Genomic DNA, 27,663 nt, shown 5'->3' on the forward strand with positions numbered 1-27,663 from the left:
TATAGCTTGGTAAAGGATTTATGAGAAATGCTCCTGTTAGGAGGCAATCACTGCATTTCAAATTGTGAACCACGGGATCATCTATGGATCTAAGACAGCTGCCAACCTGTCAGAAATGGAATGGGAATAGGATTCGTAGTTAGGTAGAAACACAATTTAAGAAAAATCTCCCATTTCTGTTACTTAAATAGCCTAAGACTTAAAGAAGTACCACAAACTATTACTGGAAGGAGGAAGAAATCTCTCACATGACAAAGAAGCATCTCACACAACTGTAACTACAGCAGCCTCATATTTTCATGATTATAATCCATAGGTTTTAGATTATAATCAGTGCTATGACAGACCAGTTCAGCAGAGCACAAGGTTTGCATGTAAATGTATTCATTACCTATTTCCCTTCACACAGGAACTCTGAATCTCTTCTGATTTTGTGGAGGTTAATTAAGGACTTATTTTCCAATAACAGCATTTTCTAATAACTGTGGCTCATAACAAATTATGTAAGTATAGCTGAAATAAATTAAATCATCAGCAATCTACAGTGTAACTGACAGAAACAAAAGCAATTAAAGTTGATGTTTATGTAAAAGATTTTAAGACAAAACCAAACAGAGCTACATTGAGTCTGGGCACATTTTTTGGCTTTGTAATAGAGGAGTTCTTGCACTCAGTGGATTACCCTGTTCATCCTCATCCTACTGATTTGTCTTTATACAGCTTTATAGTTTAATGTGCTAATAAGAAAACAAATAATTTGACAATACAGCTATGGATTTAAGTGAACAGATAGGCAAATTTGCCAATACTATATCCGATATTCAACAAATGCAAGACTCAAAGGCTTTCTTTATGTTTTTTAACAAATCAAAGGTCTTATACGTATAATACATTTCTGCATGGAGCCCTTTCTAGGTGAGTGTGAACAAACAATTAGATACTTTTTTTAAAGAAACATAATTCAAAGTCTTGAGATAATAGGGAATTCCAATTATAGGAAATTTCCAATTGATTTTGCCAAGAAAGGTTGGACCAGATAATCCGTGAGATCCCTTACAACCTGGTATTCCATGATTCCATAATTTATTTATTTTCTCCCCCTCCATAACTTATCCTTATATAAGACAGCATGCTAGGGCTATGGATAAAATTAAAGCAAGCTTTGATATACAGACCAGTTCACTTCATTGCACTGACATAAGATTCTTAACTCAATCAACTTTCATATTATCTGTTGCAATTAATTTACCTGTAAAATAGATTATGCTAAACGCTAGTTACATTTGTCCTGTTTAACTGTACTTATGCAGCAACAGTGTGCTCTTATTCAGACTTAGCTAAAAATAAAAAAAAAAGAATTAAAGCTTTGCCTCAAAGTCCTAAACTTGTTCCATATTTGCACTAAAAGCTTTGAATACCCAGCAAACCTGAATAAAATTGAAGGTGGACTTTTATCTGCCTATGAGCATTACCGAATTTCATCTCAAGCTGAGGTAAAACATCTTCTTAGTCAAACTCCTCCCTAGACTCTAGGCATGAGCGGCTCAATTCAGTTGTTACACATAATGTCATTTGAGACTCTGTTATCCAAGATACTGTTCTGGACAGGCAGATAAGACACAGGACTTCCAGGTCCATGCTCTGCTGGATCAGGGTACACAAGCAGTGGGAATCAGTTGCCTAACACTGGATTCTGGTGCCATTTTTGCCCCTTACTTCCAGCTGTTGGCCCAACAAGCTGGAACACAAGAGGTTCCACTTAAATTTGAGAAAAAACTTCTTCTCAGTGAGGGTGACAGACACTGGAACAGACTGCCCAGGGAGGCTGTGGAGTCTCCTTCCATGGAGACATTCAAAACCCACCTGGACATGTTCCTGTGCGCCCTCACCTAGGCGTTCCTGCTCCAGCAGGGGGATTGGACTAGATGATCTTTTGAGGTCCCTTCCAATCCCAAACATACTGTGTGATACTGTGTGTGTGTGTAACAAGATAATGTATTCATTTATGTCCTGTGTCATATTTGGCTGCTCCCAGTAGATGTCTTAAATACACTAGGGCATCTCCAGATGATACAAGATACCAATTTTTAGGCAACTGAATTGACACCTAAGAGAAATGATAAAATATTAGCAGTGAAAAGCTTTGTCCAACAAACCAAAAAATGTATTGCTGATGAAGACATCCAGAGTTCAAATCACTCAAACATTTCCCTTCTCAGACTGACAAAATAGAAGTTATAAGGCGAACAAGAGAGCCACTCAGAATTTTCTGTCTCCACAAAGGGTGGGAAGAACAGCTGCCCCAGGTCACTCACCCAACACAACTCTAAAGCAAATACGTAAAAAAATCTTTGATCATTGCCTATTATTCCAGCAGTGAGATCACTGCATTTTCACATATTAAACATATATTCAAATCTGGACTAGACTGCAATTAAATGACAGCTGAGAACTCTTGACTATGATACAGCCATCTGCCATGTCTTACAGCCAAAGCAATAATGGAAGTATTTAAAATTAGTGATTTTTTAAACCAAGACCTACAAACCCCCTGAAACTTTCTTTTCATTATGTTGAGAATTTCATTATGACATGTCTCAGTAGTTGTATGCTATTCTCCAGTGAGAACAACATTTTTTTTTTCAAAATATCACATTTCTAATAGTAAAGATAGAATTCTGACTATTGGGAGAATTATTCAGAATTTCTCACTAAGAAAAAGCACTAAATGTTACCCATATTCTGTCTATCAAACTATTGTATTAGAATTCGGTGACCAAACCTAAAACCTTAACTTGCAGTGAACAGCAGCTCTAAGTACTATCCTATTGACAGTACAGATACAACTGGTGAAACTACTTACATAAGTGGATACTCTTCAGCATGAACTGAATTACGTTATCACAAACTTTCTCAATAATTCTTTGTTTATTTAAGTCCTAAATTAATATCTTTGTAACTAAAGATAACTATTATTATATTAAAATATTCTACAGATAAAAGTCAACATATTTTTAAAAATCCCTCAATTTACTGTGACTTTATCATGGAAATTCATACTTATGAACAGGTGGTTGCATTCTCCAGCTTATACTGGATGCAGAAAACATTCAGAAAACAATGAAAAATCCAACTTTACCTGGGAACTGATCATACGTTGTGCTGAACGAGCAATATTAGCAGGCAGGCCAAAAAAGTCAGGTTTGTCATCTTCTGGAAGGCTTTCGATAATATGACGATAATCCTGCATTAGAAGAAAAGAATAAACATAACTGATGGAAGTTTTTCAGCTCATGAAATTAACAGTGTATGCTGAAGAGATTTTCATTAAGCGAACTGCATAAAATGAAGATTAAAATAAGTATATAACACATGACATATTTTGGTAATCTTACTTATAAATTTCTTAATTTTATTTATAAAAACTTTTTTTTATACAGTGTTTCTACTCTAAAAGAGCAAAAAGCAACTCTGATTACTGTGATGCTACCAACTGAAAATAAAAATATGCTACAACTGTCTCTGCAAAGTACTTACAATACTTTTGTTGAAAACTTAAAAGATTAATGACAATATATTAAAAAAAATGAAAAATATGTTGGCATTTGCAATTAGAATAATAGAGTATAATACATAGTTATAAAATGAAGAGCTCTCACTTCTACTGAAATCTATAAAGATATTATCACTCAAAGAAAGTGAAATCATTTAGGTAAAAAGTTTTGAATGATCACTGGGGATGCAGAATAGCATCTCACTTCAGAGATAACAACAGTGCCAGATCTCTATACCAAACACAGAGGGAACATTATTTAGTTAGAGATATTATTCCATTTTTTTAAGTAATCAAATTTAGCTTTATTATTAGTGTTCTACTAATCAAAACTACTTGCAGAAAAATATTTAAGACAGAAAAGTATAAACTCTCACATGAATAATCAGATACCTATAAGAAATTGAGAGATAGTAAATGCAGTGCAGGCAAGAAGAAAGGTTAATCTATTTCATTATATGATCTACAAGAAGAGAGACCCCCTGGTTTGTTTATTCCTTCCCTCTCTATTAACTTGGCACATATATAGAAAATAACAGTCATATTTAAAATTAAAAAATAAACAACTCCCAAACCTAAACAGTGAGAATCCAGGTGAAGAATGCCAAACAACAGCAATTTATTTTAACTGGCATAATTTCATTTACATCAAGTCATATTAGAGGTCTAGCATGGAGTCCTACATTAAAATGCAAATGAATCTTAATAACAGTAACAACAATAGTAGGTGAAAGGAAAGGGAGAGATCAATTCTTTAGGCTCTGTTGAATTCCCTCTTGTTTACATTAAAGGAATAGTACCGAAGAATCAGAATCCATATTTATCTCCAAATAAAATGTCCTATACTCTCCACAGCATGTTACCAGATTATGTCAGAATATTGATATATCTTGTAAATAAGGAGATCTATTTAGATTCATATTTCATCCAGAACTTATAAGAATGTTTAGTAGTCTGTACAAGAGTGCTATTATGTTAATATACTGTCACATAAAAATGTAATGATATCCTCCTTTGTCACAAATTGACTTTTACTCAATTCTTCGTAGCTGTGCTGCTCTGCACCGCAGTCCAACCAGATATCATAGAAAAAGAAGGTCACCGAACAGACTAGCAGAAAAGTTCTGAAACTTAAGAGTTATTGCTCCATACAAAAGAGTCGTAAATAAATGGAGGTAACCTTTGGATTGTAACTCTGGTTTTCTTTGTGGAATTATTTCCAAGAATAACTCTTGAAAAGAACTTATTTTAGTTTCTATATTGGTGATAGAAGATGTATACCTACCAAAATACTGCAGGAATTTGGTAAAGAGAGGGAGTATGGGAAACCAGTCATCTTCTTGCCTCTAGTATTTAAACTGCCAATGACTCGTGAATTGAAAAGCTGCTCCAAGTAGGACCGAAGAACCCTCATATCAAAGTAATTATCTACACGGCCTCCATAAATTGCATTTTCAAACAAGCCATGCACAAATTCCCACTGAAAATGTTTGGAACCTATAAATTAATAAATATTAGTTTTGTATTAATGGGTAGCATTGCATTATAAGCCTTTCTTAATGTCTTTCTAGTTCTTCAGTGAAATTAAAAAAAAAATAAAATTCTAATTGTTTTCCTTCTATATTACCAAATAATAAAAGCTGCAGAAATACCTGAGTTTGTAAATATTTTTCATCTATAAACTTACTGTGCTTTAAAATGAGTTATTTGAAATATTACTTGTCTTGAGGTGCTTTTTATTGTAGATAAACCAATTGTCTATACGCATTTCAGAAATTATACTATTAAAATTTTAATTATGTGCTCCTTTGTCATAAATAAACAGAATTTCCCCTGTTCAAAATGTTATACATTATTTTGCAACACAGTACCATCTTGTCTCATAAAATAAACTGATTGATTGAACCAAAACCAGACAGCACTCCAAATAGATAACATTACTGGAAATGTCATCTTTCAAACAGAAAGAGGTATAGGATAGGTACTTTGTAAAACACTAATAATCACACAATACAGCACATAAAACTAAGCATGTTACTATTAGCTTCCTGGTCAGGTTGATGTTGCAACTAGATTACTCTGGCTTAGTCGTATCCCACAAGTTCAAGATAACTTATGTTCCCTCCCTTCCACCACAGTTGTCCAAAGTAACTACATTGGACAATGATCTACTTATACTCTATAGCAGGGGTGTCAAACTCATTGTCACCAGAGGACACATCAGCCTCGCGGTTGCCTTCAAAGGGCCAAATGTAACTATTCCAACATTTATCCAGTCCTAAAATTACATTTGGCCCTTTGAAGGCAACTGCGAGGCTGATGTTGCCCCCGGTGACAATGAGTTTGACACCTCTGTTCTACAGCTTTCATGTGCAAGTGTAAGCTTGTACAGAAAGGTATTCCTTAAAGTCCTTTGAAAAAAGGAACCAGCAATTCCTTTAAGGGGGTTTATTGGTGGTAACTGTTTTTTCTAAACACTTCAATCATTCCTTAGTAGGGAAAGTTCTCTTCACAGTAACAGTTAATAATTAGCAGTGACAGTGATTCAACCTCTTTCAAGTCTATATAACTAAGGTCCAATTCCAGACACACTAATAATCCATAAATCTCATTTAAATCAATTATCATAAATTATCTCTAAAGATCAGTTCCTAACTTTTTTTAAGTCTTGGCATTTTATATAATTTCAAAATAACTTTTCATATTAACCAATATTAAGAATTTACTACGCTACTTAGCAGAACAATGAAGTTGGCTCTGTCTAACAGTGAGTTTCAATATGAAGAATTCATTCTTATTCAATTCATATTAAATTCATGCATTCAATACATGGGGGAGATCACACTGGGAAGGAATGGAGACAGAAGACTTCATCTTTCAGGCATTTCTGTATTTCCTTTTTATTCCTCTGAACTCAAGAAGCTGAGCAGAATAGTTCTTGGCAGAAAGAAATTATTGGTTTACCCAACCACCCAAAAATGGAATTATGATTCCCCCTGTGTTTCTAGCTTTGCTTACTGGTGATGAGCCTTATCTCAGTGTTGTAGAAAGATGAAGCTCTGCATACAACATCTCTCCTAGCGTTAAACAGGTCAGGTCCTGCTTGAACCCAAGGTCAGACGGCACAAGGTGGCTTGAATCCATGCAGCTAAACTCTCTTTTGCCCTAAAAGAAGGTAACCTCTTACCTGCTGTGTATTGGAAAGAGGGTCCAGGCTCTGCTGTCTGACAAACCCTACCTTGGCTCTGCCTATGAGAATGCCAGTCTGCATAAGCCAAATATGGGAAAAAATAAACCTGGTCATGGAATAGTTTTGAGCCTGTATCCAGCCCATATCAGTTTACAGACACATCCTCAGAGTCCGGATCTACATCCAGAAAAAGCCTGATGGAGCCCAAGCACAGCTGATTCAGGGTCAGACTGCTCCCACACTGCTGGAGTTACCCAGCTACCCAGTCATAGTATCATAGAATAGTTTTGGTTGTAAGGGACCTTCAAAGGTCATCTAGTCCAAGCCCCCTGCGATGAGCAGGGACATCTTCAACTAGATCAGGTTGCTCAGAGCCCTTTCATGTGTTGATATTTGGGAAAATGTTCCAATGAAGATACAAGTAAAAAATTTAAATACCTTTAAAGCAACCTTTAAACAAAATGGCCCCACTCCATCCAAAGCAACAATGCAAAGTAACCAATCTATAAAAATTACCGTGAAAGTTTTTAATATTCTAAAGATTTTAAATGAGAGACATTCAGAAAGGTTATACTACAGAGGTAAGAAGTCTTTCCTTAAGAAGTGACTTACCCTCAAACAGTGTATCAATAATGTCAAAACCAGCACGGAGATCAGATAATGAAAATTCGTAAAACTTGGTCCAACCCTACCATTAAAAGAAATCCAAACAATTTAAACACACAATGATGATCATGAAGTAAAATACAAATATTAGGTGGTTACAGAATACTGTATAATACTTAATATTGAATGAAAGAAGAGACAACTTATGTCCTCTGAAGTGCATATTTGGAAAAATTCAGTGGAGGGAATATAAAAAAATCAGTTCTACAAGAGTATTTGATTTTACATACTTATACAAACTAGAATCCATTGAGTAAGAGGAATGTAAACTTAAGATTCTTTTATCTCCTAACAGTATTTACTTCAACTAAAGCTTGCTGACATCTGTGACTAGATCATGCATTGAATTATGATTTTTTTTCTGAGGGCTTTTTGCATTTCAGTTACTTTTGGATTTCCATAAATAGTTCTGATTCTTCAAACACAGTCTACACTACACTTTTATCATCTTACTCCTTAATTCATATCACTTCTCTGCTGACAGAAATCAATTTAATGAGTAAAGCGATTACTGCTATTATTACAGTAAAAACACTGATTGCCATGTGCATATTTTAATCATTCTCCATTTGTACCTCTTTTCTGTTCTTGGTGGTATTATGCTTTATGTAGTATTACTGTATAATGTGTAATAATTCTCACAAAAACCCTTTGATGTAAATGGATGGAGTATAAATAAATACTGATATATGATACAGAATTAGGAAATCCAGATCTCAAAGGTGTCTCCTGTTGCCGTATCTTCTTGTGGCTGTACCTTTGCATATGGCTCATTTAATAAGAACAGGAGCATATGACTCACAGTGAGAACCATGAAAATGTGTCAGATAACACGCACGTATCCAGTGAGGTGGATACAGTCTGAGGCCAAGCCCACAGCTGAAGCTTCAGGGTGGAAAGATGCTGCAGTCTCTCAACAGTGTTACTGCCTTTTTTTGACAGATCTGTACATGGACTCAAAATAACCTGAAATTTATTACAAAATACAAGAACTTCTCACTGAGATTATCATCCAGCAATGTTAGAAACTGGTAAACTTATGCAAAATATAAAATCATCTGCACATGAGATGAACACAGTGGAATTAAGGAGAATTAGTAATCTTATCTTGTGCAACTTGGAAAGTTCATGGTAAATGAACATGAATTTGAACAAAGCCAAATGAGAGTTCAGGTATCAGATCAGTATATATATTTTCACCTATTCTACTTCTTGAACACTGTGTACAAAGTCTGTTTGTAAAAGAGTGAGACAACCTTCTAAACAAATGAGTAAATTCCCTTGTTCTTCCTTCTCCTTGAACAGGGTTTGTGTGCACAAAGAGGAGACAATGTCATGCCTCCTTCCCACCAAAACCTCTCTTCTGTCACATCTTCCATTCAATCATGTATGTTTCCAAAACATTTTTCCTGTCCCAAGCAAAATGGATTCACAGAATCTTTTCCATGGGACCTCACTCCTGCATCAGTACCAGTTAGTACATAAATCACAAAATAACCCCATCCAGGCAGTCACAACTTTCAGAGGGACAGAAATTTATGCTACCAAGATCTTATTTTGCAATGAATTCAGAGACAATAATGAAGGCAGGCACCAGAGGTATCCAAGTTTTACTCATCTCTGAACATGATCCAACATGATCCTGATGAAGAATACTTTCAAATGTAAAAGTTAATAAATGGGGTAAAAATATTACCTGAGGAATATAATTTCTTCTTTCTTGGCATACAGCATGAAACCATGCTAAACAAAAGAGAGAATGCGCTCGAGACAAATTTCCCTTTTTACTAATTTGCTCTGGTGTCCAAGATTCATAGGTTCGCAAAAGATTCTTTTTGAGGCCCGGAGGTGCCTGCATTGGAAGGAAAAACACTGTTGTAGACAGAAAACCTGATATTTTATGTGCTGTTTTCTTAAATTCTAGCTTACAATTTATAACTTAATGAAATTACAAACAGTACTTAATTAAAAAAATCTGCTTGTACTAAATGGCCTAACAACAGAATGATCTTATACTGAAAACAACTTAAACAACTTAAACTTACTAAAATCATAACCAGAATGAACTGACTGGAGGACTAAACTACACTAAAAGAACTTAATGAAGGAATATACTCTAGCAAAACATGTAAGCTTAAAAGTAAGTTCTGTCTTTTCAAGAACAAGAACTGCCTTCTCAATTTACAGATTTACTAGCAATTATCATTTCTGTGATCAGAGCTAACTTGTCTCATGCCATCACTGCACTCTATTAGTCAGCATACAGATATGGTGTATATGTGTGATAAAATGCCAGTTCTGTTAGTGTTAGGTGTAGTGTTCACAACCAATAGAAATAACTACAGTTAAAATGTATATCATAACAAAGATTAAAGTGCTTAAAAGTAAAAAAACTGATTAAATACCCAGCCATTTTCAAATTATTTGCAAATGTGAAGTTTAACATAAAGAGATTTAAATCCCATATTCATATTTATAAGAATTTCCCTTCTTTCTTTTGAAAAACAATGTTTGTTAATGTTTCCGTAAGATTACGAACAGCCGTATATGTTGCATTGCATTCTTGTGGCAAATAATTGCAAAATATTTCGGTCAATTGATGATTTTTCTTTTAAACTATCTACATCTTGATTGGTAACAGTTAAAGGACATTCCACAACCATAGAGTAATGAAATATTGTTAGTCAAGTCATTGGTGATCACTGCCCTTTTGTGGTAGCAAAGTATTTACTATTAAAGCAAAAAAAAAGGTAACAAAAGGAATTAGAACATTACACCAGTGCGATGTTCCAAAGATAGTGGGATCAGTAACTTCAAGAACCCAGATGAAATCTGACAACGCTATACAATCCTGTAGTGTCTGTAGCACTGAAGACCTCAATATAAGCAAGAAAATGCCTCAGAATTTTAAAAATACCTGCAGTCCATACAAATACATAACATTTTTGGCTTCCTGAAAGGCAGCAACATTGGACCTAAAAGGTCAGAGCTTCTTGGTTTAGCTGTAGGCAAAATCTCCACACTCATACCAATGGGTGAGTTAGTAGCACCGCTATCCCTGATTTCCATAAGAGACTTTAATGCATAAGTCCATTAATGATTAGAGCACTTTCCAAGAAGCTGGAGGGGCATGGTCCCAGTTATTCGTTAGTTCGACCCATTCTGAAAGCAAAGCTCTCAAATTTTAGTGAAGGCCTTTAACAGTATATTCTGCTGTATAGAAGGAGAGCCATTTTTGTTTAAAGGGAGCAGTAAATATAAAGATATGGGGCCAAAAAGAAAAATAAGGAAGAGAAAGTATGATTCTGTGATCTTCAGATGAGTACATTCGCCAAGAAGGAGGAATCTCCTGTTTTTCATCCATGTACCAGCACCTGTGAAGCTTTTTTGCTTTTAAGAAACAATGATTAAATGCTTAAAATAATTTGAAGCTCAACACAAAGCAAATACCTCCAGTTCACACTTCCAATTGGAAAAAATATCTGGAAAGAAATTTTACAAACCTTCCCTTTAAAGAACAGCTTCTGTAAATTTCCACATACACATTATAAATTATCATTAAAATCTTTCAAGGTAAATTCATAGCATTTTTTGTATTCCATCTAACTGAAATATAAGGCAAAACCAGTTATGAAAATAGTCCATATTATCCAGGCTTTAGTCTATCTAAAGCTTTAGTTTACTAAAGATCAAAGTTAGGTCTTTGAAAACATGCAATGAAAGCTTTCCTAACAGGCCTTACTTACTTCATAAGTTATTTTCAGACTTGATTGAAGCAAAATCGGAGTAAATTTTGGATGAACTTCAGTTGTAAGCCAGAGGCGGAAGTTTGGTTGAGGTTGCAGTGTATTCAGCTCCTGTTAAAGAGATATTATGTGTTGAAGTAGGTTTTGCAGGGATTTATTGATTTATTTAATATACAGAAAAGTATTTACAAAATCATAATAACTTAAATTGGAAAGTTAGGCTTGTCTAAAAATTCTTTATCTGCTTGCACAAGTAAGGTTATTTAAACAACTATTGTTCAAGATGTCTCTTCTCCACACATTCTATATATCCGCTGTGCTTAAGTTCAAAGTTACTACCATATTTGGACTAGATGACACATCTCAGTGTTACCTTACTTTGTCTTTCCCTTTTCTCAAAAAGGATTATATGAATTTTAAAAAGGCACACACATGCCACATGGTCATTGCTTGACAGATAGAAGGTAGACTCCAAAATCATGTGCATGGAATACACTTTACAATCATTAGAAACTGGAAAATTAAGATTGTAGTAGCTGTTGATAGGAATTTGGTTTCCGGATTTCACAGTGATATACATGTAAAGTCACTTTGATCTAGTTAGCAAGTTAGTGATTTTACATGCCATAAGGAAGTGTGTGTTTCTGTAAAACATTAGGCATTTTAATTTCAAAGAATCAAAAGCCTCTTGGTGACTCAGACACAAGCTTAACATAAAAGAACCAATAAAAAAGAAGTCCCAGAGCTGAAAAAAAAATCCCAAAGAATAAATTTAAGCATACATAGATTTGGAGTTCAGCAAACATGGGCAGTATCCAGTGAAGTACCAGAAGTCCTAAAGGGATAATTTTTGTTCAGTCATTGTGGCAGAAATACTCTACATTGTATGAAAACTAAAGCTCTCACACAAAGGAAGGAGCTGCTTAGACCTGAAGCATTTCACTTCATTCATGACTGAGAAAACTGCAAAGTTTTATTTTTAAATTGCTGTAATTTTAAGCATCGCCATGGAAATGCCTGAAATGCTTCAGAAATGTTGCATACTATTTTTGCCTAGTTTCCAATACACTCTTGTCACCTTTTCCAATACAGGAAGCCAAGATGTAACAAGATGCAGGTTCTTTAAACACAGCCATTCTCCATTGCGTGCACAATCTTTTAAAGTTCGGATAGCCAGGTCAGCTTGGCCTTGGCCCATTGCAATCTGAAATGAAAGACACAGTTGTATCAGGAATCCATCATACCTCATTTAACAGCTAAACACAAAATCGTGTTTTCAAACTAGACTGCATAAGTAATAAAGGAGGTGTGCTAAAGATAACTAGAATTTTCTCAAATGTCATAGGTTACTAAAGTAAAGATTAACCTATCTAACCTGAGTTTGTTAAGAAAAACCCTTACCTAATGTCTTTATGGAAAAAAATATATATCATTTGGTGACAGTAATGGTATTCCCTGGGAACTCATTTAAATATCAGTGACTGAACTGTATTATTGTAGAACTGCTGATACAATAAAAACAAGAGATAGATGAGAACAAATTCTCTTTTGTCTGTAAGTTAGGATTGGAGTTAAGTTAGGATATTGAGATGGCTAAAAAACTAAGGCTTCTCCCTTTCTAACTGGGAAATATTAAAAGCTAAACAAACAGTCTTCATTTTTTATAGTGTCATACTGCTGCTACAACAAGTTCGAATGTTCAAATGGAAATAAAAAGATCCCAAATTTAATTTTCAGATAAATTAGTGAAAACTGAAAACAAAGAAATGACTTGTTTTGTAGCCCAATTGCTACAACAATTGATGTTGATGACTGTCTGCAGAGTTACATTCACCTTAGTTCTCCCTAATTGGAAGCTCTATACAACTAAAACCCCTGAACCAAACAGCTTGAAAATAAAGTGGTTTTAGCCAATCTAAAAAATCTTGTCTTAGTGTACTGCTATAGCAAAATATAACTATTCCGATTATTAGCACTTCATCAAATATCCCTTAAGAGGAAATCCACCCTGGCTTTTTATCCTAAAACTGTACTGAATCAAAGAAACTTGGGGCCTTGCCTTTTATGATAAAACAGGGATATCCTCTGCACAAATAAAATTGAGTCTAATATCTTGAAATAATTTAAAATAGCCTAAAGAATATAACTGAAAGACACCAGACAACATGGTAGTACACCACACAAATTTAGTGGTCTGTTCTTTATCCCATATAAGAAATTATTCAACAGAGAAGAAAAATCTAATCTTCTGTGTTCTATTGAAATTGCATGAGGAAGTGCAGGAAAAAATAACACAAAATATTCTCATTAGTGGGAGAACCTTCAATGACTCGGTTTGAGTACTGCTTCTTAATCAAATACCACAAAGTTACATTTTAAAAGTCCAACATGTAAAGGTTATTTAGAAAAACACAAAAAGCTATGTGGCAGAGTAAGAAATATGCATTTTGAAACATTCACAGACAGACAAGCTGGCAGTAAGATCTAAATCTTTACAATTTGATGGGAAAAACATATTACATCAGTGCACATTCCAGGGAAGAAACAATTTCAAGGACTATTTAAAAGCAACATTAAACTTGACATTTTCTATTTCTATGCTAACCAGTGATCAAGTAGATAACAACACCTCTTCCCTGAATATTTCAAATGGCAGAAGGAAATAACATTTTACAGAAAGGTATGAAGCGTATCGGTAATGTGTATTAGGAATACTAGGAAACTCCTTAGGTGACAGAATCATTTAAGTTGGAATGGATCCTGGAAGGTCTCTAGTCCAACCTCCTGCTCAAAGTAGGGCCAGCTATGAAAGATCAGACCAGGAGCTGAGAGTTTTTTCCAGTGAACTCTTGGGAAGCTCCAAGGATGGAGAATGCACCAGAAAATCCGTTTGACTGGTCTCATGGTGAAGAAGTTTCTCCTTACATTTAGTGGTAACCTGTCTTGTTACCATTTATGCCCATTGCTTATTTCCATCATGCCTGATTGCAGAGCCTGGGTTCATTTTCTCGGTGACCTTCTTGTAGGTATCAAAAGGCTGTTATTAGGTCGTCAGAGACTTCTCTGCTGCCAGGGCACAGTGCTGGCTCATGTCTGGCTTGTTGTCTACAAAACCCCTCCAGTCCTTTTCAGCAGAGGTCCTCCCCAGCCAGTCAATTAATTGCTTGTGTCATGGCAAGGGTATCCCTCAGGGATCAATACTGGGACAAGTACAGTTTAAGGTCTTCATCAGTGACCCAGATGATGTGACTGGGTGCACTCTCAGTCGGCTAACGGTAACACCAAAGGTGAGGGTGGTAGAGGGTTAGGAACCAGTATGCAGGAAGGCAGGGTTGCTACTCACATGGACCTGAACAAGCTGGAGAACCAGGCTGTCAGTTCATGAAGTTTAAAAAGGCAAATGCAAAGTCCTACTCATGGAATGGAATGGAATTACCCCATGCACCAGTACAGGTTGGGGTCTGCTGAGGAAGCAGCTTTGGAGAAAAGGAGGCCACAGCGGACAACGAGTTGAATATGAGTGAACACTGGGCCCTTGCAACAAAAGCCAATCCCATAATGGGCTGTATTAGAAAAGCCAGTCTAGGTAAGTGACCCCTCCCCTCCCTTGGGAACTTGTGAGATGACATCTGGAGTACTGTGTCCAGTTTGGGGCTTCCCAGTACAAGACAGACATGGTCATACTGAAGTGACTCCAAAGCAAACCACCAACATAGTCAGGGTACACTGAGCAGTTTGTTTAGCCACACAATTAGGAGACCATCTTGACATCTAAAACTACATGACTGATGAATGCAGAGAAGATAGAACCAGAATCTTTCAAAGACACATGGAAACAGGACGAGTCAATGCACACAAACTGGAACACGGGAAATACTGATTCGATATTAGGAAAAACATTCTCCTTTGATACTGGTCAAATACTGGAACAAGTTGCCCAGAGATATGGTGGGATTTCCATCCTTGGAGGGGGGACCTTCCCTCTCTGAGCAGAAGTAGATGACCTCCAGGAGCCCCTTCCAACCTAGATTATTCTATGAATTTAAAAGCTACAGTAAATTTCTTATTAAAAAAAGTTGTTTTCAACACCTCTGCATAGACCCAGTTTTGAAATAGACATAGAAAATATAGAGCAAGTTCTTAACAGTAGAATTCCTGATTAAAGTCTACTCAAGAGGAATACTCTCCAACCAGCTCAGTTTTGTGTCAAATGAAAACCAGGGTAGAAGCTGTATATCACAACAACAACAACAGAAAACAACTGTTATACTGGCTGGGCAAATAAGTAGAAGAAATTATTAAGTCTAGTTCTCCTTGAGTTTTGTTCATATTTCAATTATTCCACACTAAAAAAAAAAGATAATATTTCAGCATGTACAACAATTTTCAGTCTCTTTTCTTCTCTTCATCTATCTTCTAATTTTTCCCTTTTCCAGGTTGGAGCAGTATTCTGCTGCTACGAGTATCACTAATTGTGCCTTTCTTCTCCACCCCCTTTTTCCAATGGAATCAGAAGTTAGTGGTGAGATAGGTGGGAATAACAAACACATAGGTAACAAACCATGTTTTTACATGCCAACTTCCTTAAAAACCAAGGTAAAGCAGATATTACTACTGTAAAATTTTACATATTCTAGTTTTTAATCATTGCACTTATCTAAGACTGACCTGATGGTAGCACTCAGTATTTCTTTCAACACTGGCAAGTTCTTGCAACTCTTGAGAAGGATCAGCACCAGGAGAAATAATTATCAAGATGGGCTCAATTTCCAGAGTTTCTTTATACAGACGTTTCAAATTCAGAGGTGATGGAGATAATTCTTTTATTCCTATAATTAAAATTATTATGGAAATAAAGTGACTACACAGGCTTAAGTGCTTCATTAACCACTTCAGAGGTCATCTGGCTTTCAAAGTTCTATTCAATGCAGACCATAAAACTGGTCCTATAATGAGAAAAAAAATCCTTACAATATGCAGTCAGAAGGCAGCCTATATTGATCAAAAAAGTCACAAGCACCAAAAAGGTGCCTGGACTTCCAGCTTGACAAATATAAATGGCAGTCTTTATTTAGAGTGTAGTCTTCAAGAGAACATACAAAAAGAGCTGGAGCATAAAAAATATAAGAAGCTCTGCTGTTTCCTAAAACTAACTGAAGTGTGTATGTCCGTATTAAGAACTTCTCTCCTTTATTGTCCCAAGACCCTTAATTATTAGACTTTGACACAGTTCTTGGTACTACAATTGCTTTAGTTATTGTTTGCTTTAATATACAACTTAAATGTTTAGAATGTTGACCTAGTATAGGCAACGCATTTATACATGAACCTAAAGCTATATGTATAAGTATATAATAAACTTCAACAGTGTTAACCAAAAGTTTTAAATGCATCTTTAGACTCATCCTTAAATAATGAAGTGTTAGGTGCAATGGGAAATCACAACATAAAGCAAAACAGAAGAGCCCAAATCAGTGACATCTATGTTGCACCTACTAAAAGATGGAATACACATTTCCTTGAGGGCACAGTCTGCTTTCAGACTTGAGTTATTATCTCCACATAGAATACTACATAATTTGAATATAACTGGTTAGGCTGGCAGAGGTTAGTATGAGGTCTGGGTTCTCTGCATGTATCTGCACAGAGACTCTAACAGATGCAGCTAAACAGAAAAAAACAGTAGCATTCAAAAAGCTTTAAAAAATTGAACTAAACCAGACTAATGTTGGAACATGCTTTCATTTCACATTCATTAGGCGTGTAGAGGTAATATAAGCAGAGATAAGCACATAAACCGAGGCCACAAGGCAATTGATATGGGCTGGTCCTTTGACAAGGTCTGCTGCTCACTGCCAGTAAACACTGCCCTAAACACTGGAAGATCCATAAAACACCACTGAAGTTAAAGGGGCGTTCAGGGCTGGACTGAAGCCTGCTCAGTGAGTAAGACTCTTCAGGGACACTTCACTGTCAGTATCTCAAAAATGTATGACAATCATCTGCAGGTTGTTTCTCAATGAATCCTATATTGGTCAAATTTGGATGCATTTTCAGAAGGCCTGAAAAAAGCTTATGCTTCGAATGACAGCTGCTCAGCACACTAACTTACATGCCATTCCTCCAAACTGAGCTTATAGTAATGTTTTTCACAAATACAAACTACTCCAGATTTAATATTTCCTTCACTAACATAATAAATGGAAATGGCCAAGCTATCGGCAGAGAAGGGAGAAAGAAAATAGACAAATTAGTTAAGAAAAAAAAAAAAAAAGAAATGTGATATATATCTACAGATTGTTGATTTTTTTTTTCAACTACAGTCATAATTCAAGCTACTTGAGTCACTCTAAGCAATAAAAGAAAAATATCAGGAAGTAGAACATGATCGCATTGTCTAAGGAGGAAATGTTTATTTTATCTAGTTTTTATGAAGGAGTCCTTACAATACTGAAAATGGAAGATAGTATTAGGCCTATAATTAGAAAATCCAACATCAAATATTTCCTTTCATGGATGGGGACCACTAGGAAAAGGTACTTGTGATATGTTCTGATATGTGGGCTATATACATGTTAACTGGGAACTACTGCTTGGCTTTGCATTAACTGGGGAGCAGAATAAAAAGCTATGATTGGCAACAGCCAAATGTGTGTGTACCTGCAATTTAAATAACATTTATGGCAACAATGCTGATTTAAAAGAGGTGCAGTCATGAGCAAGTGTCTAGCCAAATACATTGTAGCATTCTTGAGATGCACCATTTAGAGAACTAATACATTGTTTCTTCTATAAACTAGTTTGGTTTTTCAGAAATTTGGACACAATGTTTAGAAAAAGCAGAGCTATGTTGGATGTGCTTTTTGTTTTAAGAAAGCTCAATTGGAGTGAAATACAGAAAAACTACATTACAGTTTTGTCTGTTCCTGGCCATTAGAATTAAAGCTCCAGCCAGGATTACATTTAGAGAACTGCAAAAAAAGGACTCCAGTGTTTTCAGGGTAAATCAATAAGCACTCATATTCCAGATAATAACTGTGCAGACAGACTGGGAATTCCTGACATACTTTTCTGCCTCCATGTTCAATTGTGACAAAATTTCTTAAATCTTACAATCTGAACTGATGTCCTGACATAAGAAGAAAAACCATATGAGAGAGGAAATAACTTTTCAGAAAATGTCTAAAGTGGGGGAGAGGGAAATCTACAGGGAAAAAAGAAAGATCTGACATATAAGTACAAAGTTTGGTACAGGTTGCAGACTTCACATTTTTGTATAAACTGATGAAGCTTTCATAAAATCAATGAACAACTTTTCATAAAATGTCTCTACTAAAGTCAGTGCAATTAAACCAATTTATAGCAGCTGGAACTTGAACTCAAAGTGCTTGTTAAAATTCCTTCTGTTGGTGACCTGTACACAGAGAAACAATGTACAAAAATATTACTAAATGTATTATTACTATTCACAATTCCAACAAAGAAAGCGGGAAATTTTTATTTTTTTTTTATTTTGGCCCATAATTTTATTTTGGCCTAGGCACAACATGACCAGAAGAGCTCTGGTCTACTTTATAGAAAGTGGTCTCTGAGAGTAAAATAAAGAGCTCTTTAGCCTGCAACGATTTTCTTTCTTCATATCTCTACTGCTTTTTTGAATAATATGAATGTAGGTAATTAAAATCAAGCCTCTTTATATACTATTTTTGACATAGCCAAACTCAAAAAACTAAGTTAAAGCAGAGAAGAAAAAAAACTCAACTCAAAGAGTGATACCAAACGATTTGGGAGTATACTGTCAATATGATTTTTGCCAACATGGTGCATTTCAGTACAGCATGTAAAATAAAGAAATAAGCATACTTTGAGTGCCCAGAAAATACATTTATAGAAAATTCTTATGAACTTTATCTTTAAACAAAAATTATTTTAATCCTCCTTCAACCATAAATTTAAAAATATGTGTGAAAGATGAAAAAAGGAAAAAAAAATCTGGATAAAACAGAAGTGGAAGGCTTTCTTGTAGGCTATTACAGCTCTTGTGGAACTCATTTTCCTCACAAGAAACCAGTCAAACGAGATTGGAAACTTAACAGTTCCTTTTTGAACTAAATGAAACAGTTTGTTTAAGAAGTTTCAGGGGAAGGACCCTGAAAAATACATGGCAGGAAAAAATATGAAAAAATAGTCATACAAGCCTGACCCCTTTTATCAGTTGTAAAGCACTAGTCATGATTTATGACATGATCTCAAAATAGAATCTTGCTGATATGCATGAAATATCTGTGGATGAAACCCTGCCTACAAATGGAGTTAGCGGTGTTCTGCCTTCCTCAGTGAGGCTGTAGTTTCACCTAAAACCATTCCCTTGTAAAATGCCTCCAAGGAACCAGTATCAAAACAGACCTAACCAATTTACTTAACACATTATGATTTGGAAGACAGTGAGCGAGTGAATAAACTTACTCTGAACTCAGTTCTCTGCTGGGCTTTGAGAGGCACATACTGCAGATTGCACTTGTCATTTGAGTCCAACAGGCAGGGACATTGTCAGCGTGGAACCTGCACACTCACCATGATAAAAGTACTTGCTCTATCTACTAATAATGTTTGACAAAGCAGGTTAATCTTACTCCTGGAACTACTGGCCTTGGTGGCAGACATGGAACCCGTTTTGACCAACAAATAATGCCCACGGACAGATCATAAAGAGGGCGTAAGATAAACTGTTACAAAAATGCCATTAAAATGTAAGAAGCAGAGACCTAAACTTATACCTCATCTTATACTAATAAGAAATTAAATGTACATCAATAACTTAAAATTACCAGACTCATTGTTTTTCATATATCACTAATCTATTGCATTATCATGCAAAATCACCCACCTCAATATCATTCAAACTGCCGATCTTTACAAGTACTGGAGCTGTAAGTCCAGACTTACTACCTTGGCAGCCTACAAGTCAATTTTCCAGGTTCATTTTCTACCACATTAAAAACAACCTTTGCCACTTACATTTAATGTCTTTGCAATCTAGATCCTTTCCTTTCTTTTAATCCCACTCCTGTCCTGACATTGTACCACATTAAAAACAACAAATTATGCCTTGTCCCTACATAATGCAGAGGGTGACTTTGAAAACTATAGTGTCCACCTCAATGACACACTCATAATTAATCTTCCATATGCACATTGTCATTAACTGCTAAAACTACAGGATGGCTTTGGTGCGCTGTATGGCAATATTAAGATTCGGAATATAAGTCCCAAACTTTGGATACCATAGACAGAGTAGAAACAGAGTAGAACGAATAGACATAGTATTGTTTCACTCTCAATCATAAGTACCTATAGACAGTAAAAATTGCATTACAGTCAAAGAGACTGACAAAAATGACTGAAAATATGAAACGATCTTTTGAGATCCAAAATTCCAAACCTAATGGGTTTTAAATGGTAAATTACATTAACTAAAAGAATCTTTTTGGAACATTTCTGTCTTAAGGCAAATGCTGCAGTGTAAAACTTACAGAGAACCAGCTACTCTCTTAATTACTTCACTGTTCAAGAATTCATAAAAGAATCTGACTGATCTTTTATTATATTTTAAATTACTATGCAACATAAATGAATCTATTTTAAAAGCAGTTTTTAACAATACATTACAAGAACAAAATCAGCAAATACAGCATCTTTTCAAATCCTAAAATTTAAGGATTCCGTAAGAACTACAAAATAAAAGAGAAATACAGGACAAAAAACTATTTAATCATTGTATGGAAAGACCCTGGTGAAAAATAAACTTACCCAGAGTTTTACATGCAAACAGAGCCATGGCGCTCTGTAGCCTGTCTGGTCGCACAGCCTGGACCACAAGTACCTTAAAATAAAATATATTCAGGGGAGATGAGTTTTTTAAAGTATATTGTGACAATTTAAAAAGCAAGACTCTTCTAAGAAGGCTGAATTCTTTAAACTTCTCTTTAGAACAAATTTATTTTTCTGAATATACAGAGCTATCTGATCATTCTTTTCCAAGATAATTAAATGTAATTGTTCTTTTGTAAGCAGCTTGTCCTGTTAGTAGAATCAGAAGATAGATGTACATCTAATGTCTCTTTGCAAGCTGGAAGTTCTTCTACAAAGCATTAGAAAAAAAGGTAGCTATGTGGATAGCTAGAATGCAGAAAGCAAACTTAGCTTTATAGGGGTAATCTAAATTCTATACACGTATTTAGGCAGTAACTTCCTAACTGGAATATTAATATTTCTGTGCAGTAATACAGTAAAATAATCAGTTTTGAAAGAATTTCCTTTGTTTGAGCACAGCTTTAAGGTTTTATATCTAAATTTTTCCGAGACATTCTACAGATGCTTTTACTCAAAGACTACAGAACGTGAACAGCTAATCAATTCAGATACAAATTAAATTAGCAGTTTCCCTACCAGCTACCTCTTTTTCAGTAAACTTCCTGCAAATGTTTAGTGCAGGCAACTGATGCAACTTCAGTAAAAATGACTTGTTAAAATCATCACCCCTTCTCCTACCCTCTTACTTGTAGACCTGTAAACCACAATTCAGAACCTACCATCACATTCCAGTTTCCAAGTCTGCAATATCTGTTGTTAGTTTTGAAGTTTTAACTTCATTAAATTTTTTAAAAAGTACTATTTTTTAAGCTTGAGATTCTACTACTTGCTCCCACACTATTTTTAAGTTTAACATACAGTTTGAAAGAAACTAACTTACAAGTGGCATATAAATCTAATCAGGTAGTTTCTGTATATTTCTTCAATGAAAACATTCTTTATACTTTCTGTGCAAAGAGCTAGATATGTAATATGTTGATCATTCCAAATTTTTTTCCCTATAAATGTAGAACTTTTATGACAACACCTTGCATACACAAGAACCGCTCTTCTGTATTTCATCAAATCAAACATGACTCAGACAAATTCCTTTGCAAAATTGTTTGTTCCTAAATTTCATGCACGCTATTTTGGAAATTCTCCTCCTCCACAAAAACTCTGAACAGAGAGCCCTTATAAGCCAACCAAAATGGAACTGCACTATCTTATACCGTATCCCTTCTTTAGACAGGCCTTTGTTTTATATGAAGTGACTTCAAATGAAAAATCACACCATCATTTGAAAGTAAGTGCTGGCACCCTTTCTTCCATAAATACAAGTGAGATGACATTTTTCTCTTCCAGGGGAGAAGGATCCCCAGGTCGAAGAAGGAACCTGCCTCTCCAAAACCCTTGGTGAGTTCTTTAATCACTAAGCTTTCAGAAAGAGTAATATTTCATGATTACTGTTCTAAAAAGCAGTGGCTGCTACTGTGGTTTTCAGTTAGATGTGTGAGTTTGCACATTTAATGATGAATTAAATTCATGAGGCTCAAAAAGCTGACAAATTCTGCAGTAACAAATCAATCACAGAAGAATTTAAATGCCTCATCATGAAATTAATTCTGTGACTATTAAAAAAGAGCTCGTTAACTTACAGGGTATGGTCAGCTGCAGCCAATATGCCAAGACAAAAAAGACTCAGATAGGAGAGAATAAATATGTATTATAGAAAAAAAAAAAAAAAGATAATCCTTAGACTAAATAAACTAGTTAGGCTGTAAGACAATGTAGATACTGTCATTGCTTATAATTCAATGAGGCCTGAAACCTAAATTCCCAAGATGTAAAATTTACTTTCAATGCTGAACTCATAATTATTTTTGATATATTTATTTGAAAATATTACCTGCTGAAATAAAGAAATTCTTTTTGCAATAGTAGATGGAAAGTCTTGTTCACATACAGAGCTCTGAGAAAAAGTGTGCCATAGACCTTCATCTTCAAAACAAAGTGTCTGATAGAGACCTGGGAGAGCAATCTACAAAACAAACAATGCATATTTAACAATAAAGAAGAATAGCAATGTAGACATTGTCTATTTCAATTAATTTCCAAATACCATTATGACCCTAAACCTGTAAATACTTGTGCATATCACATAATTCAATTTTACCCTCGAAGTTAAAGAAAAGAGTAGCTTTTAAAATCAACCTTTTTGTTTACCTATTCCTTGGAAATGCTGTCTGTATTTGTCCTATATTTTTGCTTTTAAATTTCTGGGTTCTTTGTTTTTAAATGTTGGGCTCTACCCAGTTGTAGTCCTTTCCTTTAATCACAACCAGGTTCTTTTTCGCTCAGTACATGTGACTGAGTCACCCCGTTACTCACTTTCTATTTGACTGTTTGTTTTTTTGAACCTCTAACACTCATGCTTGCCACACTATCATGGCAATTATTCCTGATCCTTGGTGAAGAGAAATGAAAAATAATGAACTCTGAATTTAGTAGAAAAAGTCTTTGCCAAAGCCCAGTCAAGGTTTTCCCTCTTGCCACTGAGCTGCATACAGGAGAAGAGTCCAAGACAGAATTTCAAGGTCTAGTATTCTCAGTTAGTTCCCTTCAGGATCAGAGGACTTCAACACTGGCTGCTGCAGGATGAATCAAAGCAAGAAAGTGCTTTTTGTTCTAGTTTGAAATTACTTGATCTGAACATAACAAACTCTGAAATACTGTTAAAGATGTGCATGGAAGTAGATGTGCATGTACTTACTGATAAGTAGAAAACTAGTTTCCCAATTAACAGTTTATGATTTTTAATACAATATGAAGTTGTTTGTGAAAGCCATTACATAAAAGAAATCTGCAACTTAAATGTTCTCTGCAATTTTTCCTCTGTAGATTTTTCTGTCTATAGGAACTGTAGTACTTCAGGTAGGTTTACCGTATTTTCTAATCTAATTAAGAGGATAGGTTCATTCACATGTATTGAAATTAATTGTCAAATGCTGTAGAGATGTACATGAAAAGTTTCAGAAAAATGAGAAGAATTTTTTAAAATACAGGTTTTTTTCCAAATGGGTATGTATTAAGCCATGGCTTCTGGAAGATTTAATAAATACTTTAAAATAACAAAATATTTCCATCTGACAAATACATATTTGAATATTCAAGTCAAAATTACTATTGTGAAAACGAAAGGCTTTTTAAGCTAAATTCAACCCACCATGTGATACGTACCTTCAAAGATGCTACTGCCCAGGTTCGGTCCTGTTCTATCCAAGAGGGAATCTGGTCACGAATGCTTTTTTGTGAATCCTTATTGAAGCAAGTTACATGTTACATATTACATAGAGAAGTTCCAGATTTTTTTGTGAAACATTACAGTAAGTAAGAATATTGCAAACCCCATGTTGTTAATAAAAATAGCATTCATAACAGGAATATGTGGTCTTTGCTAAGGTCATGAATGGCATAAGAAAACAAAAGCTAGCAATAATTAAAATTTGAGATACACTGTTTACATTACTGCATAATTAACAACTTGAGTCTGAAAGTATTTTATCATTTGGAGTATCTATATGACACATTCAACTTTAAGCAGTTTCTTTTCCATTAAAAACAAGTGATTCAAGTGCATATGTATAATACCCTGACTTCAAAAAATAACTCCATTGGACATATTCGCAGTCATGAAGAGGATGGCTCTTCACACAAAGGGCAGTTCTGGGATAATTCACTAGGCAAAGCATCACTTCTGGACATCTCTGCACTTGTAAAGTGTGGCCACAGCTCTATTTTTCTGCTCCTTAGATGCTGGGGATGGAGGAAATTCTAAGGATGAACAATACAGCTTAAGCTCCAGTGGAATTTCTGTATTCATGATATCATTTTTTATAAAAAATCTTACAGTGCCCATTAACCAGTCTGACAGTTACTGTATGGAAATGTACCTCTCAACCACTGAGCAACTTTGAGAGTAATCTTAAGGTTCAGCAGAAAAAATGAAAGCTTGAGTTAATAAATCTGAGAAGGAATAAGTCTGTTATTAAGTCTGAGAAGGAACATAAGTAGGAAACTCAAAAGCAATTCCAGGAATAAACTTGAGATGGGTCTGCAATACATATTCCAGTTAGAATCGGGGTTGAATCATGTATGTCCACAATCTCTCCAAAACCTATGGGTTATGTGTTAAGTGGGGTAAAGGTAGGACTAGTATTAAATTCCATCATAGAATCAGATCTCACATAGCTTGAAAATGACCTGCTGTCAGAAAATACTTGACATTCATCAAATTCACTGACATTTCATTGAATTATAAAGACTCCACAGATGAAGAGGGACCTCTAGTTCACACTGAAATGCAAAACCTGTAGAATCATCTAAGGGGTACAGAAGCTGAGAATTTAAGAAACTTTCTAGCAACCAGCAGCCTAAGTAAGAAAATCTGAGTAACACATTGTGTTTTAAGTGACTTGCCACTTAATTGGGAATAATGAAAACTGCAGCTAAGCCTGACTGAAATGAACTACACTGACCCTGAATGAAATAAGAGATTTGCAACAGAAGAGGGAAAGACTGAGCTCATGATTCCTGACTGGGATCATGCTTCCTGAAAAACACCTTTCAAAACTTCTGTCAAAATATTTGGTTTAAAGAAGGGCTATAATAGGTCAGACTAGGGAAAGCTTAACTTCTTTCTCTACTGGAAGGTTATTTTAAGAGTATACAGATCCAATAGAATCGAGGGACAAATAGCAAAATACAGTATGACTGGTCAGACATGGAACAGAAGCTTCTTAAGCTAGCCCTGTCACCTGGGAATATGCATAAATACATCTCCAGGTGAGGAGAAAAAAGCATGTAAAGCTGAGGAAAAAAAGCATGTAAAATTAGCAAAGTGTGTGCACAATCCCATCAATCCATACAAGAAGTATCACTCATATGATTCTGGGAGAAAGAAGGATTCAGAAACACTGATTTTAGTTACAGAAGTGAGCTTAACACCTTCTCAAATATACCACTGAAAAAAAACAAATTGCAACACTGGTAACAGAAGGGAAAAAAAAGGCAAGAAAGGAAAAATTTTATGCAAATTTGAAAATGAGTTGCAATGTTCAAAATGTTTTATAATATTTCTATTTCTATGTGAGAAGTTATTTGTTCCTTCCATGTACAAACACAATAATCAAACAACAGAGTAAAAATACAACCTTTACTTTTCACAATTTAAGTAAATGTTTCTTATTTCAAAATACACAAATTAATGTAGCTTACTGATTTTCTTACGGTATCTCCAATGATCACACCTGTAAATGTCTCCCATTCCTAGAGGAAATAAATAAACAATTCAAATAAGTCACAAGACATCTTTAAGAATAACATGTAGGCAAAACAGGAAGATGAACAAAGCCTAAATTCTGAAAGAGTTGGAAGGTATTTTTAAATCTCCAGGTTATACGACCACTATGTCATTCCTGTTGTGGAACCCAAGCCAAGTGCCCACAGGGCTTTATAAGCCCTGTCTTCTCTCAGCATCCACAGCTCCCACCCAGGGCACCAAACTACAGACAGGCAAGAAGTAACACGGTTGGCTGGCAGAGACACACTCGCTGCCTGGCAGGAAATCAGCAGCAGACACAGAGCAGATAACCACAGAATCCATGTTTCAATATGGGTTCATGTTACAGTATCCAAAAGATGCAGTTATTAGAACAAGAGGAATAATTAGTATAATAGATTGGCGTTGCGAATACTTTCGTTTCACTAAGAAAGGGGAAATTAAGTTGAATTTATCTATGATTAAAACTTCTAGACTTGGTATTTGTATCCAAGATTTGTATTTGTATCCAAGCTTTTAATAATTTTAAGACAGATCAGACAAGTACTAAAAAACATATTAGAAATGACATAACCCTGTATTTGGAGGTGGTAGAAATATACTAAAACAACAGAGTGTTTAATTTTTACATAATCAGTATCTATGATTACATGATAAAGATTTTTTTTTTAATTGTTAAAGAAAATAGTAACATTCCAAATGAAAAAGTCAAACAATTAGTACTACTCTGATACAGACCACAACATAGCTTTTGGCATTCATCACTGTAGTTGAGTCTTAAAACAACTCTCTCTTTCAATTATAAACTGATGGATGATCCTCTCTCAATTACAAGGAGAATGCTTGTGCACAGAAAAAGACATGAAAACTCTATATTTTTAAAACCAGAAATCATGTAATATTTTTATGAAGAAAAGCAAACACATATTATATAGAGACTTGCAAAACTACCTCTGAAATGTCTACACATATTGATTCAGAAAGACCCTGTCTCTACTAAAAGCCATGGCTTCTATATTATAACATTGAAGTTGCACTATAACATTTCTCATCAGTATGCAAAAAATTCAGAAGTGCAGAAGGCTGAACTCTTTTGCGACAGGAACTTAGAATACCACATTCTCTAGCAGCAAAATAAGTGACTTCCAGCCTGATCACATTAAAAGCTTTCAAGGAAGTATCTTTAAAATAATAACCACTTCAGCTTCATTTTCCTCAATTTTGCACAAGCACTCTTTTCTTAACAATTTAATTAAAACAACTTCTACTTCTCAGAGAAGTAAGAGAATTACTGAAATTATTTGCCTGTTTGAAT

General features: G+C 35.1%; 1 protein-coding gene across 1 annotated transcript in view; it reads right to left on the reverse strand.

Annotated features, from left to right (window-relative positions):
* Positions 1-27,663, reverse strand: part of DYNC2H1 (dynein cytoplasmic 2 heavy chain 1) — a 164,673-nt gene that overhangs the window by 54,426 nt on the left and 82,584 nt on the right. Inside the window, exons 72-82 of the mRNA XM_082043444.1 lie at positions 26,285-26,335; positions 24,248-24,325; positions 22,917-23,048; positions 20,966-21,038; positions 15,824-15,984; positions 12,234-12,359; positions 11,156-11,266; positions 9,106-9,261; positions 7,356-7,431; positions 4,839-5,050; positions 3,140-3,244 (exon numbers count right to left, since the gene is read on the reverse strand). Of these exons, the coding sequence (XP_081899570.1) occupies positions 3,140-3,244; positions 4,839-5,050; positions 7,356-7,431; positions 9,106-9,261; positions 11,156-11,266; positions 12,234-12,359; positions 15,824-15,984; positions 20,966-21,038; positions 22,917-23,048; positions 24,248-24,325; positions 26,285-26,335 (1,281 nt within the window). The remainder of the gene's footprint in view (positions 1-3,139; positions 3,245-4,838; positions 5,051-7,355; positions 7,432-9,105; positions 9,262-11,155; positions 11,267-12,233; positions 12,360-15,823; positions 15,985-20,965; positions 21,039-22,916; positions 23,049-24,247; positions 24,326-26,284; positions 26,336-27,663) is intronic.

This window comes from Streptopelia decaocto (assembly GCF_964273445.1).
Source record: "Streptopelia decaocto genome assembly, chromosome: 1".
Taxonomy (NCBI): domain Eukaryota; kingdom Metazoa; phylum Chordata; class Aves; order Columbiformes; family Columbidae; genus Streptopelia; species Streptopelia decaocto.